The sequence below is a fragment of the Rhinolophus hipposideros genome, assembly GCF_964194185.1.
Source record: "Rhinolophus hipposideros genome assembly, chromosome: 7".
Classification (NCBI taxonomy): domain Eukaryota; kingdom Metazoa; phylum Chordata; class Mammalia; order Chiroptera; family Rhinolophidae; genus Rhinolophus; species Rhinolophus hipposideros.
The window spans coordinates 48,708,679-48,724,374 of NC_138053.1; the positions used below are offsets into that span (position 1 = coordinate 48,708,679).

The 15,696-nt window shown below is 34.3% G+C and overlaps 2 protein-coding genes across 3 annotated transcripts in view; one reads left to right on the forward strand and one right to left on the reverse strand.

The window, feature by feature from the left end:
* Positions 1-15,696, reverse strand: part of MSH3 (mutS homolog 3) — a gene marked incomplete at its 5' end in the record, with an annotated part of 143,969 nt that overhangs the window by 55,677 nt on the left and 72,596 nt on the right. For both annotated transcript variants that reach the window (XM_081052891.1, XM_081052892.1), the window contains 3 exons: positions 3,572-3,636; positions 7,625-7,793; positions 8,792-8,979. In XM_081052891.1, coding sequence (XP_080909017.1) covers positions 3,572-3,636; positions 7,625-7,793; positions 8,792-8,979 — 422 coding nt within the window. The remainder of the gene's footprint in view (positions 1-3,571; positions 3,637-7,624; positions 7,794-8,791; positions 8,980-15,696) is intronic.
* Positions 23-3,305, forward strand: LOC308500169 (nucleoside diphosphate kinase homolog 7-like; the record flags this gene model as incomplete). The annotated part of the gene is given in 4 exon segments (XM_081054389.1): positions 23-80; positions 1,503-1,560; positions 2,335-2,908; positions 2,912-3,305. Coding segments are annotated over 4 exon segments (966 nt in total). The 3' UTR covers positions 3,188-3,305.

A 15,696-nucleotide genomic window follows, 5' to 3' on the forward strand; every position in this document is an offset into this window, starting at 1 on the left:
CAAGGTTACTAAGAAATCAGCGATGCCATCACTTCAGAAAATTAAAGTAGTTATTTATTATTCTCTGATGAACCTTGAAAGTAAATAGCTGTAAATAAAGAACATGCTTTATTTGTGGCCCTGAACTCTATTGATTCCAAAGATCTTCGTTGTAAATAGAGTACTTGGAGTTCACAGGACTTTGCTCAGGAAGCTTTTAAAATGTATTTCAAATTATATCCATATGGCAAAGTCAAAGTTTAGACTTTTCATTTCATGAGCAGAAAGCTTTTCTCTTTAAATTACACCAAATGAAAATGTTCGCTTTTTATAAAAAGATCAGAAGCAAATATGGTAAAATAAGTCCTGACAAAGCTGCAAGGATACATTGCTGACAGTCATATTACTCTTTCCATGTTATACTTTTCCGTAGGATTGAAGCACTTTAGTGAAAAAAAGAAAATTATAAAGCATTACGAAGAATAGCAATGCATTCATTCAGGAGGCAAAGAGAAGTTCCCACAGTGACCCTGGACAGGAAGAAACACCAAATGCTCCTCCTCTGGGCTCACATATAATCTCTGCTGCTTCTCAACAAACTGCAGAGCAGCCTGGGAGAGGCCACAGGGCCCCAGTCAGAGAACCTGGGCCAAGACTCCAACTCGGCCGCTTACCTGATAGCTACGTGACTTTGAGGAAATATAACTGACCTCTAAACATCACTTTCCTCATCTATAAAATGGGAATAATAATGGTATCTACCTAATAGGTACTGCTGAGAGGATCAAACAGATAGTGCTTAACAGAGTACCTCTGTCATTAGCACTCAGTGTTAGGAGCTGTCCTGCAGTGGTCATGGTGCTTGTTACTGCTGCAAATGTTATTACTATGATGAGACCTTAAAGAAGAAAAGGCCAGGGTTGAGAGATAGGCAGGTGATAACAGAGTGTACTCTGACCTCTGTCGGCTCCCCCATCCTGTAATACACTGTCACAATTATCTATAACTTGCCAAGTCACTGGACTAGAGGTAGGCCTTTCACATTCAAAACATAACGCATGATATGCTAAGGTATTCCTGTCAGGACTCCGATGACCAAACAACAAATAAAAAATTACAATTTATTTACTTATTCATTCAATTTACATCACTGAATGTTCAAAAGATGCTGGCACTGATTTCTGCCATGCTTATTGCTTTTAAATTATGTCATCCATTAGGTTGGTGCAAAAGTAACTGTGGTTTAAAAGGTTAAATTGCAAAAACCGCAATTCCTTTTACACCAAGCTAATAGATTTCTATGCAAACATATTTATAATAGCTTTCTCTTCTAACAAAACTCATTTAGTGAGACATTTCAATTATTGTTCTAGATAGACTAAATTGCATTTTAGTAATTTCTCTTCATAAAGCATATTTCCATTCATTAGCTACAGCATAAGACAAAAGTAAATGGAAAAAAAAATGCCTGCAAAAAGAAAGAAAACATCTCCTAAAATTAACAATACTCAAATCTCTATTAGACCTTTCGGTAACAGAAAAACGAAAAAAAAGAGGATGGTATTTAGAGCTAAAGATTGGGTATGATTGTGTTTTCAGCATCCTTTGATAGTGGCAATAGATAACAGTTTTCTTTTTTAATTAAAATGATAAATTAATCACCATTTATACATCATGTCAATATTTGTTTCCATCCTTAACAGAGTTCTTCCATACCATCACCAGCTACTAGTCCCTCTTCTCCTAAGGCAAATGTAACATTTTCATCTCAAATTCATGCAAACATATTAATAACAGTAGTAATAAATATTCCACAAAGGATACTACTCACAAGAGGATACACTTCTCTAATATCACTTCTTTAAATGAGTCCCCTCTTAGGGATTAATGCCTAACCAAGGAAGAAAAACAGAGTCCCTATGTCGTTCTCTAATTTTGTTTCTGACTAATTTATTTTCATCAATTCATGATTAACTCACAAAAAAGATGTAATGAGCTATTATAACTATGTGCCATGGAAAGCATTATGAATAAAGAAATGCAGAGCCCAGTGAAGTAGAAAATGAAATTTCAGCTTCTTAAAAGAAATGTCAGGTATAGCATTCATCAAGAAGTTCAAGCAACCAAATTAATCTTATAACTAAAGGTTCCTCAGCTTTTTTTCTTTCATGTGTCTAAAGTGTACTCTGAGGATAAGAATAAAACAGCAATTTACAAAACAAGGAAACAAATGTTTACATATAAGACACCTTTTGGAAAAAAATGTTTTTAAATCAATGATAAGAGAGTTAAAAATGATTTTTTCTTTAGTTAAAAGTTTCATTAAAAAAATGAAAAATGGACATACGTCATCAGAACGTTAGCCCTGATTAAACCAGATGCAATATCAAAAGCTGGAGAAATAATTGAAACAATAAATAAAGCTGGATTTACTATAACCAAACTCAAAATGATGATGCTTTCACGGAAAGAAGCAACAGATTTTCATGTTGACCATCAGTCGAGGCCCTTTTTTAATGAGTTGATCCAGTTTATTACAAGCGGTCCCATTATTTCCATGGAGATTTTAAGAGATGATGCCATATGTGAATGGAAGAGACTTCTCGGACCTGCCAACTCTGGGGTGGCACGTACAGAAACTCCTGGAAGCATCAGAGCCCTCTTTGGAACCGATGGCTTAAGAAATGCAGCTCATGGCCCTGACTCTTTCGCTTGTGCTGCCAGAGAAATGGAGTTATTTTTTCCTTCGAGTGGAGTTTGTGGACCGGCAAACACTGCTAAATTTACCAATTGTACCTGTTGCATTATTAAGCCCCATGCCATCAGTGACGGAATGCTGGGAAAGATTCTGATGGCTATCCGAGATGCCGGTTTTGAAATCTCAGCTATGCAGATGTTCAACATGGATCGAGTTAATGTTGAAGAGTTTTAAGAAGTTTATAAAGGAGTCATGTCCGAATATAACGAGATGGTGACGGAAATGTATTCTGGCCCTTGCGTAGCAATGGAGATTCAACAAAATGACCCTACAAAGACATTTCGAGAATTCTGTGGACCTGCTGATCCTGAAATTGCCCAGCATTTACGTCCTGGAACTCTCAGAGCCATCTTTGGTAAAACTAAGATCCAGAACGCTGTTCACTGTACCGATCTGCCAGAGGATGGCCTGTTAGAGGTTCAGTATTTCTTCAAGATCTTGGATAATTAGCAGCGGAGAAAGTAAAGAAGTCCCAGACTGGGACATTTAGACAAGAGTGACTCATGCACATGAGGAATGTTCATTCTTTTATTGTCCATTGTTTTCACCTGACTGAATACAAGGTCGACAAGAGCACTGAATCCTGGCAATTATTACATATGTTAGGACATGGGTTTGCACTGCAGACAACATTGAACACCAGTCTATGGAGTACTGCGTTGCTTTTTATAAAGTCCAAAATAAAGATTTATTTTTCAAAAAAAAAAAATGAAAAATGAAAGGGAAGAACTGCGTTTTATGTCAAGGATGTGGTTATTACCAATCAGTAGCATACAGATATACAGATGTCATTATAATTCATGTTAACTTAAAAAAATGTATTTTTAAACCTACCTTCCAACCTTAATCCAATCAGATGGTATACAAGATACAGCAGAGTTCTTTATTTCAATCATAAACTAAAATAAATATAAATAAAAGTTAGAATTTAAACGATTAATTGTATTTTTGAAGCTTCCTTAAAATTGTACTAAATATTAATTATAAATAGTAAATATTATTCTAAACATTCAAAATAAGTCCAGTATTATTCTTGGGAGAGTTTATATATGTCCATAGAACAAAATATTATTAATTAGGGCTCCAATACTTGGGATAAAGTACAACTGGTATCGAGCAAAAAGTTTGTAATAAAGATATAACTTGGCACTTCAATGTTTATAACATTGGTTTACACATACTACAAATGGTGATTTTTTTTCATTGATGACCTATTTCATTTATTAGTACCCATTTATCTTAAGAATTCTATTACTTAGTAATAAGACTGAATTTCTAAGTACATAAAATTTTTAAATGTTCAATTACAAGATGTTATACAAGTGTGAGGTATGGTCCCTGCCTGTTCTGAACAGAAGAGGATTTATTATAGTAGTTTTTATACAAGGAACCTATGTCCTTTAAAAGTATCTTCATAAAAAAAGTACTGACTTCCCCAGCTTTTAGGGGAGGGAGGAAGGTATTTCTTCTTGAGTGTTTTCTTTAAGTTTTCACTTCTTTGAACATTATAGATCCAACCGTGCTCTACAAGACAGCTTTTCTGAAATCAGCCAGGAAGTAAGTGAAATCAAGTTCTTCTCTCACACCTTTCATTTTTGACATTTGTTATATGTCATCTCTTCTTCCTGCTCACATTCCTATATTACTGCCATGAAATTCAATGTTTTATTTAAATAAATAAACTTATTTTGTACAAGATGAAACCTCTGTGGCTGCTACTAATTTTGAGATGGCTATGGGAGCTTTTTCAATTTTATCAGTTTTATAACATTTCAGATATTTATAATATGCGTCTTATTAATAGTGCCAGTGTGGCTCATGTTACTTTTTTATTAATAGTAACACTATAACTTTTACATTAATTATAATAGGAATTGATAGTTAATTTTAACAATTTTCATTCTTAGCAGAACTAATGATGTCCTCTTGTATAAATAAGAATTAATAATTTCAAATCTGCCACACCAGTTAAACAGTTAAGAGTGAAGGGTCTAAAAAAGTCCCCTCTGTCTACAAAAAAGGAACTGGAAAAAAAAAACCCCTCCAAAATACGGCCATAAGTATCATTAGTGTAAAGATAAAATCACTTTAAAACTATGCAAAAAAAAATTCTGCTTAATTATTATTTCTCAATATTCTATGAGAAGACATACCAAGCTTTTTATAATTCTAGAAGAGCAATCTATGCCAAAGGCAAACAAAAATTTGGAAACACACTGGATCACTAATATTTGGGAAGGACATATCTAATTCATAACGACTAACACAGAGCTCCACAGGAGTTACTGCCTAAGGAATGGTGGAAATTTTGAAAAAAAGACCTAACTACCTCAGTGAAATCACTGGGCAGCCAGCTAGGCTAGTTTACTTAAGTAACTTGCCGAAGCACTGCAGCATGACGGCGCTGGGCTCAATATGTGCCTTACGCACGTTAAAGACTGCTACTGGTCACAGCCCTTTGGAGCAGCATATAATTTGGAGCATAACTGTTCAATCTTTAAGTATCAAGGGTCTACCCTGAAGGAAGCCATGTGCAGAGCCAATATAGGACGGAAAACACAGTGAGAGTCAGGAAAGCCCAGACGGACTTTCCTGCCTGTTAAAATCCTTGGGTCACTTCCTCAGGTAGTAGGTGCTGATCCTGTGTGTTCGTTTTCTTTCAGTGGTCCTAGGTTTTCAGCCTGCGTTTCTCCTCAGAATTGTCACCAGCTAGTGTTTTGTTCTCTTCTACACTGGTTATGGAAGAGGAAATTCTCTATTTCCCTTTACAAACATTCTAAGAATGAGCAGACAGGCTTTTTAAGGAATTTATTGCTAAAGGAAAGGAAAAATAACTAAAATTAGAAGTTAACATATATTTCAGAAATCTTAGAAAGTTCTCATAGCAACTTTTCCTGCTCTATAGTTCCTGACTTTATTCGGTGTTGCTGTGAGAAGTCTGCCTCGATTTGTTCTAGCAATCTCTCATATTCCTTTCCTGGGATCCAACCCTGTCTTGATTAAATGTCAGATACTGTTACTCAAACAATTGCCTGTGGTATCGCTGGCCTGGCATCACTGCTAAGTTTGTTAAAGTTCTTAACTCACCCTCAAAACTGCTTTCTGTTTTCTCCAACACCACATTTATCCCATTCCTACTCTCCTTTTCTTTCTCACTCTCTCTTAAGAATTTTCAACATTTTTTTTTTATGTAGAAATAAGATTTAACAGAGAATGCTTTCCACATCTTGAACATACTAAGCAGATACCTGGATATGCTGCATGCCATGAATTAATAATTTTTTTCTAAAGATTTTCTCCCAATATTTCTTTCCTTTTCCTGAAGAATAATACCTATCAAGACTGCCCCAAATCTAAGTGTCACCCCATATTCAATCCATACTTGATTCCAGGTTAAGAGAGAACGCTCTCTCTATATAAAATATGATAGAGATTATCACAGAAGCAGTGAATCATGTAAAGATATATGTTTCTGCTTTCATAATTTTCTAATAAACAAATATTTTCAGAGTCAGAGATAATAAGGTATCACAGTCAGAAAGTCTTAGTATTCTAATGAGTATCTAAAAACTGGAAACAGAAGTGAAAAACAAATGTCAAAAGTAACAATGGCTTAAGAGTCTGTCAATTTATTTATTTTTAGAAATAATAGTAAGATCCATGGACCATGTGGAACTGCTTTAAAAAATTATTACAAAAGTTCAGATAGTACAGAAGCGTATAAAATAAGCACATAATATATAAAATAAGGGTTTTCCTCTCTTCCTCCCTCACTTCTCAGAGGTAATCACAGTTGACAGAATCTATTCTTAGTCCTTTAAATATCTCTAAATGATTCAATGATACCTTTAGTACAATCTTTTAAACAGAATTTGATTATAACAATGCTGAATATTTAGAATTCATTTGGTGTTTGAATAGAATCACTAATTCTCAAAAAATGGTATAAAAGTGATTCTGCATTAATGTACTATTAAAATTCTAGCAGTTTGAAAAAATCAACAAGAATTCATCCTTCTGTTAATAACTAAGAAATTTCTTGCCTCTAAATTCATCACCTTAACCTAGTGCAGGTTAAGTAAAGAATAATAAGATAATTTATCTCCCTCCCTAATCAACAGTGTAAACACTTTATAAAATAATAATGTAAAGCTATAAGGTAAATAATTTGAGATAGACAGTAAAGCCAATACTTGCTCATTGCTCATATTTTTCCCTAATTCAAGATGTGGAAGTAGAATGCCTCAAGACTCAGAACAAACTAAAAGGTACAACTACAGTTAAAAAGCATACTTTTTCCTGGCTCTCATTCAGATATTATCAAACATTAAAGAGACATACACACACCAATAAAACATTTAAACAGCACCCTAATCTTATAGAAAACTCACTAAGAATAGTTTTTCACTATAGTTCTGTTTTTGATTATTTGCTTTTTTCTTTTTCAGCAACTATATTCCTAACTTCAGAAGGAAGTCCTGCCATTTAATCGCTGTTTGATCCAATCAACACAGGTGGCTCACTTTGTAGCATTTCATCATCTGCAAGAGGGACCAGAACCTAACTTCTCTTTCCTGGATTTAGGATAAATGAATTATTTAAGTTATTATCTACAATAGTCAAGGTTTTCTATTATTATCATTTTAACAGATAACATTAAAACACATAACATTAAGCTGCATGATTTTATCAAAAGACCATAGTACATAAACAAAAGTTATTAAAATAATTCCTATCAAAACAAGGTATGACAACATATTTTAAAGGAATAAAACTGAAAATATGAAAATAATGTTTTCATTCGATTCTCATATTTTTATTTACATTTTAAAATAGCTTTTCTACTTCAGGAAAACTATTGCAAAATAAAAGTGTGTTTGACATTACCTCCTGTCCTGATACTGTCACATACTGTACAGAAGGATTTTTCAGTATTTTTCGTATTTCTTGCAAATGTATTTGGATTTTATCAGTAACCCCTTGAATTTCATCCTTTCTCTTTTTTATTAAAGGGAAGTCAGAAAGGTCTTTGAATAATTCAGTTTTATCTCCAATTCTAAAAAAAAACATTGCAAATACATATATTGAAACATATATATAACTTATACTAGCTATCAATTATTTTTCACAGCATGAAGAAAAAGCAGAGAGAGGGATGGAAGTCAGGAAAACTGCCTGACCCTAACTTTTATAAATAATTCTTTTTTAAAATTTTATTGGGGAATGCTGGGGGACAGTGTGTTTCTCCAGGGCCCATCAGCTCTAAGTAATAGTCCTTCAATCCAGTTGTGGAGGGCACAGCTCAGTTGCAAGTCCAGTTGCCATTTTCAATCATTAGTTGCAGGGGGCACAGCCCACCATCCCACGCGGGAATTGAACCTGCAACCTTGTTCAGAGCTCACCCTCTCACCAACTGAGCCATCCGGCCACCCTAAATTTCTTGATTTATGGGTAAGTTTCTTAATTTCTTTGAAGACTGACAAAATTACCCTAACATCATTCTTGTTCTGCAAGTTCATGATTCCAAAGATAAAAGCAAGAAGAGATAAAATTAAATATTTGTTGTTTGCCTATTCAGAAAATAAACACAAACATAAATACTGTCAAATCTTCTTTCTTTTATACAGAGTTCTTTGTGGGATTAATTATAAAATGACTATCCATTCTTAAAGGATGATTTTGCTTCCGTAGTTTCTAAATATAAGGTAGATCATCCCTGGATGTCTAGCAAATGAGTACAAAATGCCATGTGACACCCATTTTGGGATTAACAAACTGCTACTAATTGCTCTGTCTGGACTTTATCTTTTCATCATATGATACTTGAGTAAGTACTTCATCTGTCCTAGATGGTAAACTGCCTAAATTTTATACAGCAAAGTGTTTCTTCGAGCTGTAATATAAAGCCTTTAGTATCTAATTACAATTCCTATTTCACACGCAACTTCTTCCATACTTCTAGTGAACCTTAAGAATCCACATGTAGAATGGCAAACACATTAGGACCAGCAAATTCAAACTGCTAGAAAAGAAAACTAAAGGACTGCTACTTACTTGGCAGCTTGTTCATTAAGTATCTTTAAGTAATGCTCCACCGGACTGAGGAGTTCAGGAATTTCTAAAATAAATTTCTGGAGCAAGTCTGACCGAACGTGGGAATTAACAGCAGGTATTAAGGCTTGAAATTCTGACTCCAGGTGATAAAGGGTTTTGACAATCAAGAAGAACTCTTGGGTGGAACACTGAAAATATAAATATTTATTATCTAAACAGCATACAATACATGGAAATAAAAGTTAATTAGTGATCTTTTTAAAGATAGAATCAGAATAAAGGAAAATTTTATTATATAAACTAGTTAATTGAAATAAAGTACTGTTGATACCTTCTAACTGTTAAAGCAACAATTTAAATACTTCATAAAATAAAAATTTAAAGCTATAACGTAAATAATTTGAGACAGTAAAGCCAATTCTTGCTCACTGCTCATGTTTTCTTCATTTTAAAATATATTGACCATATAGCAAAAATATAGTAAGCAGTGTCAAAAATATAAAGGACAATTCTGGGGAAATACCTGACACGTGAGAGAAAAAGGGCAAGATTCTCCCAAATATACCAAGGTCTTACAAATTTTACACGGAAAAGCTAAATAAGCCAAAGAATAATGTCTAAATGAACTGAATATGCAGTTCATAGAAAAATAATGTCCCATGAGCACATGATTAACCCCACAATCAGGACAAACAAATTAAAAATACAGGAGAGCATTTTTCACTTATCAGAATGTCAAAGATATAAAAACTTGATAACAGCCAAGTAACACCGGGTGTTTAAAAAAAAAACACTTTTATATATTATTAGTAGAGGGATAATCTTTTTGAAGAACAATTTAGTATATCTTCATAATAAAAAAGTATACATACTCTTTGACTAAGCAATTACACTTTTAAGAATTAATTAAAAATATACTTTAACAAGCAGGGAAAAATATGTATATGAATATACATATTTGTAATAATATTCAAAAGATGAATAAAAAGCAAACATCAAGCAACTGCGATCTTATTAGGAAAAACTCATACAATGTAGTACTATAAAACAGTTTAAAAATTAAGACATCTGTTCACACTGATATATACAGATTGATATGGAACTCCATAATTTTAACATATATTAAATATATAGTATACGTATATACTATATACTACATATATTTACACAATAAAATTTCATTTTTAATTCTTTAAATTATATGCATTATTCTATAGTAATGAAAATATAAATAAAAACTTTATGAAAGGGTACACATGTAACTTACTCTAGTTACCTGTGGGCAGTGAGTATGTGGGGGTAATAGAGGAAGACTTTTCACTCTTTATTTTACACGGTTGTATACAGTTGTCATTTTTTAACGTAAGTATGAATAATTTTTACATTGGAGCTTCTGAAAGAGAATGGCCTGAATATGTGCATTTGATTTCACTGTATCTCGAAACTACAGTCAAATAGTGTTTTAAAAGGCATAAAACCATAAAAATAATTAGGAGAAAAGAAAACAGCAAAATAGCTTAGAAGCTATAAAATAAAAAAAATAAGTGGAAATTGACTTAGAAGACTCAAGATATTTGAATCTTGAGCTGGCCCTGAAGAAAACTTGAATTATATAAGCATCCTACAAGACTCAGGAACTGGTGGCACAAATTATCTTTGGAAGTGGAAGCTGGAAGCGGGAAGGGTAGAAAAGGATTAGTTGAAAGTGATTTAAGAAGCAATTAAATCCCTCAATCTCCTGTTCCTCTTCATGCCAATGAGCAACCACCATTTTTCCACCCTACAGAGGACTAGTTGTATTCTCTGGGGAAGGTGAAACACAGGCTACCTGAACTAGCTTCAGGCACAGTAAAAACAAGGAATTGAAGGAAAAGTTGCAAATTGAACATTGAGATTCCCAGTTATTAGCTCCCAGAACATCGTTAGCCAGTCAGGAGACTGAAAGAGTCCCTGGGGAATCTCACAAGCCCAAAAGGAAAATTCTAAAGATATTACAGCAGGGTACCAATTCTAAAGAAACTATAAGGATACCAGTAAGTGGGCCAGCGAATTCACTCTATTGTTCACCTCATATTTTGCAAGTCACATTCGGCTACACAGACCTTTCTATCAGCATGTTAGTCCTCTACTCTTAAAAAATGATCAGGCATCAGATTAAAAAATTCTAATATGAAATGCAAAGACCAAAACAATCAATCAATCAGTCAGTCAAATCTGAAGGGAATAGAACCTATAACAGATAAAAAGAAAACTTCTAAATAATAATAATATCCTCAGTTAAACAGAATATTGCAACCATGAAACAAAAATAGGATGCAATGGTAAAAATAAGAGATATTGAGAGAAGAAGAAAACAAGAAATTCTAGAAATTGATTATGATATCGTGTTTCCCTGAAATAAGACCTAGCCGGACAATCAGCTCTAATGCGTCTTTTGGAGCAAAAATTAATATAAGACCCAGTCTTATTTTACTATAATATAAGATCCAGTCTTTAATGTAATGTAATATAATACCGGGTCTTATATTAATTTTTACTCCAAAAGATGCATTAGAGCTGATTATCAGGCTAGGTCTTATTTTCGGGGAAACACGGTAGTAGAAATGAAAAATTCAACACAAAAGGTACTAGATAAAAGTGATGAAATTTTCAAGAAGGTAAAGCAAAAGTATAGAGATAGAAAACAAAGAAGAAAGTTAGATAATCAGTCCAGAAGATTCAATCAATACAAATAACAGACTTGCAGAAAGAAAAAAGATTTTTTTAAAAAAATAATTCAGGAAAATTTCCCAGAACTTCAGGATTTAAGTTGCCAGATTGAAAGCACCCAATGAGTGAAAACAGAACTAAATTATAGCAAATCATGGTATTTTAGATCATTTAGGGACAAAGAGAAAATCTTCCCATTTCCAGAAGGAGGGGTGGGAAGAAAAGGAAAAAAAGAAGCCACACAAAGAATGAGGAATCAGAATGAGTTCAGACTGCTGAACAGTAACAGTAGAAGCTGGCAGACAACGGAGTAACACAAAAGTCTAAAGGAAAATCGTTTATAACCTAGAATTTTATACCCAAACTACCAAAAAATGTAAGAGTAGAAAAGAGACACTTCCAGACATCAATGTTTCAAAACATCTACTTCCAATACCTTTTATCAGGACGTTTCTAGAGGATGTACTCCACACTCCACCAACATGAAGGGATAAACCAAGAGGAAGACATGGAATACAGAAAACGGAAGATTCAATTCAAGGGAAGAAAAGGAAATCTAAGAAGGAAGCTGTACAAAAGGTATAAAGGGCGGCCAGTCCAGTTTACATCACATCAAAAGGCTCGAGATAATAAAATCAATAGAGTATTTAATGAAAATAAATATTTTGAGATAGGACAATTTATGATTTAGTTAGTAAGTACACATAGTAAGTAGCATATATAAAATGGATTAATGCTAATGTCGTATTCTAGAAAGATAATTATTCAGGAATGAAGTAAATTATGCAGAAAAATAAGAAGTTAGGTCCAACTTAACAAAAGTTGAGCTCAAAGTGTAACATGAAGCACCTCTTCTCCAGAAGGGCCACTGTACGCGTATGCTGGGAGAGATACATACCGGAAGCTGGACTGTTTGTATAAACGTGGAGCCGAGCAGGTTTTGGCCAATAATCACTTAATGATACATTCTAACAAAAACGAAGAACTAAAAACAAACATTTTTAATGTAATTTGTGAATAATAACCTCCTGTAATTATTGTACTTGAGAGGCAAGAAAGGGATTACTTTTTCATGCTCAGACATGATGTAAAGTTTAAGTCAACAACAGAAGCCGACTGGAAACCACAAATGCTTTGCAATCAAGTCCTGAGTGCCCAAGCTGGCTTGTTTTGAAGTTTCTTTTTTTCAGTGAAGCTGGAAGAAAGCTGAGGACAAGGGTGAAGGAGCTGCTGTTGGAGTCACTCCTGTGCAGCCCCATTTCCGGCAGCAAACTTCTCTGCGGAAGAGCCTTAGAACAGACTGACCTGCACAGGACTGGAAGAAACCATTCTCACCTACAAAATTCTGTCCTTTCAACATGGAGTAAGTGCTATTATCCTTTAAATGTATTCACCAACCTTAGCAGTTATGTGTCACTTTCTTACAAAGCAGTTCTTGAGTAAAGTTAATTGGTTCCTGTGACTAGCACTATTTTCTAAGATTTGACATTGAAGTTCTATCAAAAGAAATATTTATTTTATTTCAGTGTCAGCCTACTTGGGATCCTCTATTATTATCATCATAAAAAATACCTATTTGTGCCTATTCCACAGCACTTTCCACACAGCCATATGGTCTAGGCTTCCCACTTGCACAACATCCAAACAGTGTTCCTTACCATTTTCTGAATTTCACATAACTGGCACAGTCTGTACCCAGGATATCACTCACCATTTGGTACCTACAGAAGAAGCTTACTTAGCGTAATCTAATGATAAGGAACAGACGTGTGTCTGCTGGTGGGTTCCAAGAGCCAGCTAACTAATCTATAAAAATTTGGTTTAAAGCATGTAGACTTTTTAATGGTTCGGTTTGTTACCATATCATTGCTAATTTTCACTTTTCAAACCAATCCTTAGGCACATTCTGTCTAAACATTAAAACAGCAACAAGGAACAGCTTCTCAATGAGTCATAAGTTCCTCTGGTGAAGTATATTTTGAAATTCTAAAATAAAGGTCATTCTTGCTCAATATATTGGTTACTTTTAAAACGAATTAGATTCTCTACCATATGATCTCACTTATGTGTGGAGTCTAAAAAAAAAAAAAGAACTCATAGATACAGAGAAAAGATTAATGGTTGCCAGGAGCAGAAGTGGATGAAGGGGGGGAAGATGATCAAAATGTGAAAATGTCCAGTTGTAAAATAAATAAGTCATGGGGACGTAATGTACAGCATTGTGACGGCAGTTAATAACACTGTATTGTATGTTTAAAAGTTGCTGAGAGAGTAAATCTTACAAGTTCTCATCATAAAAGGGAACCCTCACACACTGTTGGTGGGACTGTAAATTAATGCAGCCACTATGGAACACAGTATGAAGGCTCCTCAAAGAATTAAAAATAGGATTACCGTATGACCCAGCAATTCCACATCTAGGTAGTTATCTGAAGAAAATGAAAACACTAATTCAAAAAGATATATGCAACCCCCCGTTCACTGCAGCATTATATACAATAGCCAATGTATGGAAGCAACCCAAGTGTCCATCAATAGATGATTGGCTAAAGAAGATATGACACACACACACACACACACACACACACACACACCACAATGGAATATTACTCAGCAATAAAAAGAACGCAATCTTGTCATTTACGAAAACATGGATGGACTCATAGGATATTATGCTAACTGAAATAAGTCAGAGAAAGACACATACTGTATGATTTCACTTATATGTGGAATTTAAAAACACAAAACAAATGAACAAACAAAACCAAATAGAAACAGACTCGGAGAAACAGAGAACAAACTGATGATTGCCAGAGGAAAGAGAGGCAAGGGATGGGTGAAAAAGGTGAAGGACAATAAGAGATACAAACTTCTAGTTATTAAATAAATAAGCCACTGCGATGTAGTGTACAGCACAGGGAATATAGTCAATAACATTGCAATAACTCCTTATGGTGACAGATAGTTACAACAAATCATGATGCTATACATATACCTGAAACTAATATAAAGTTATATATCAATAAAAAACAAGAATTAGATTCTGACCGTGAACCAGATTTTTAAAACTGTATAAATACACAAACCTTATGAAATGCAAACATCAAAGTCAATCTTAAAGAGAGGCAACAGGCGTTACAGAAATCACAGCAGCATGGCATGACGCCACCCTCCTGATTCCATGGATACTTTGACTAGCTCTTTTGATTTGCAATTGATAATTTTTCCAGCTTTGCTCCTATTTTCTCCTGAGAAAAACAAAAATCTCTGACATCTGTTAGTGAATCCTTTAAAATAGTAAAGGTGCTTGGAGATCTGTAGCTTGAGGGGAATAATACCAGGGACTCTCAGGCACTGGGCCAAGGATACAAAACAACAAATAGATTGACATCTACTCTATAACCTCAAAAAAGTCAATCGTAAGACTTTCAACTATCAGCACAGCCTCTGCTAGTGCCAGCCAAACAACAACCCACCAAAGTAATGCTACAACTGACCCCACAACCAACTCACACATTTTTTTCCTAGGGATTAGTGCTCCCAATTCTGGCTTGTTCTTTGTTTTCAAATTTAGCTGAAGCACATGGAACAGTTACATAAGTCATCTTGGGCACTGCAAGTATTCTCAGAAGTACTTATCGTTCTAGTAAAATTCTGTTGGGGGAAAGGCCTAAAAACAGTAAAGACTAATGAAAAACTGATCATAACTAAAATTTAGGCTTGTAAAAATTGTTCTACGGTAACACTAGGAAATTGGCAAGGATTTACATTTGGACAAAAAATAAAATTTGTTTATGTAGGGATAACCAGGAAAAACATGCAATGGCAGTCAAAACTACTTCATCAAAAATGGTAGCATCCAAAAGAGCACCTACTAAAAACCCAGTCAAGGACCCTGGGTTAGACACTAATTCTGTCACTAGCAAGTTACTCTCTCTCTCAGCAGCATTTTTGCTGAGGTAATGCAAGCTCCTGTAGCATTATATATAGACAGCAGTACACATAATTCCCCATCAGTAAGAAGGTGACAAGCATGGCACTGGCTCAATCTCATTAAGTTTTTATAAGGAACAAAGGGTCTAACATAGGTACATGACTTCTGAAACAAGCGTAACAAAAGTTTACCAGCAATTATAAATACCACTACTTGATAGTTCTTTTAAATTTTAGCCATATTTTGAAGTATTTTCCTTCAA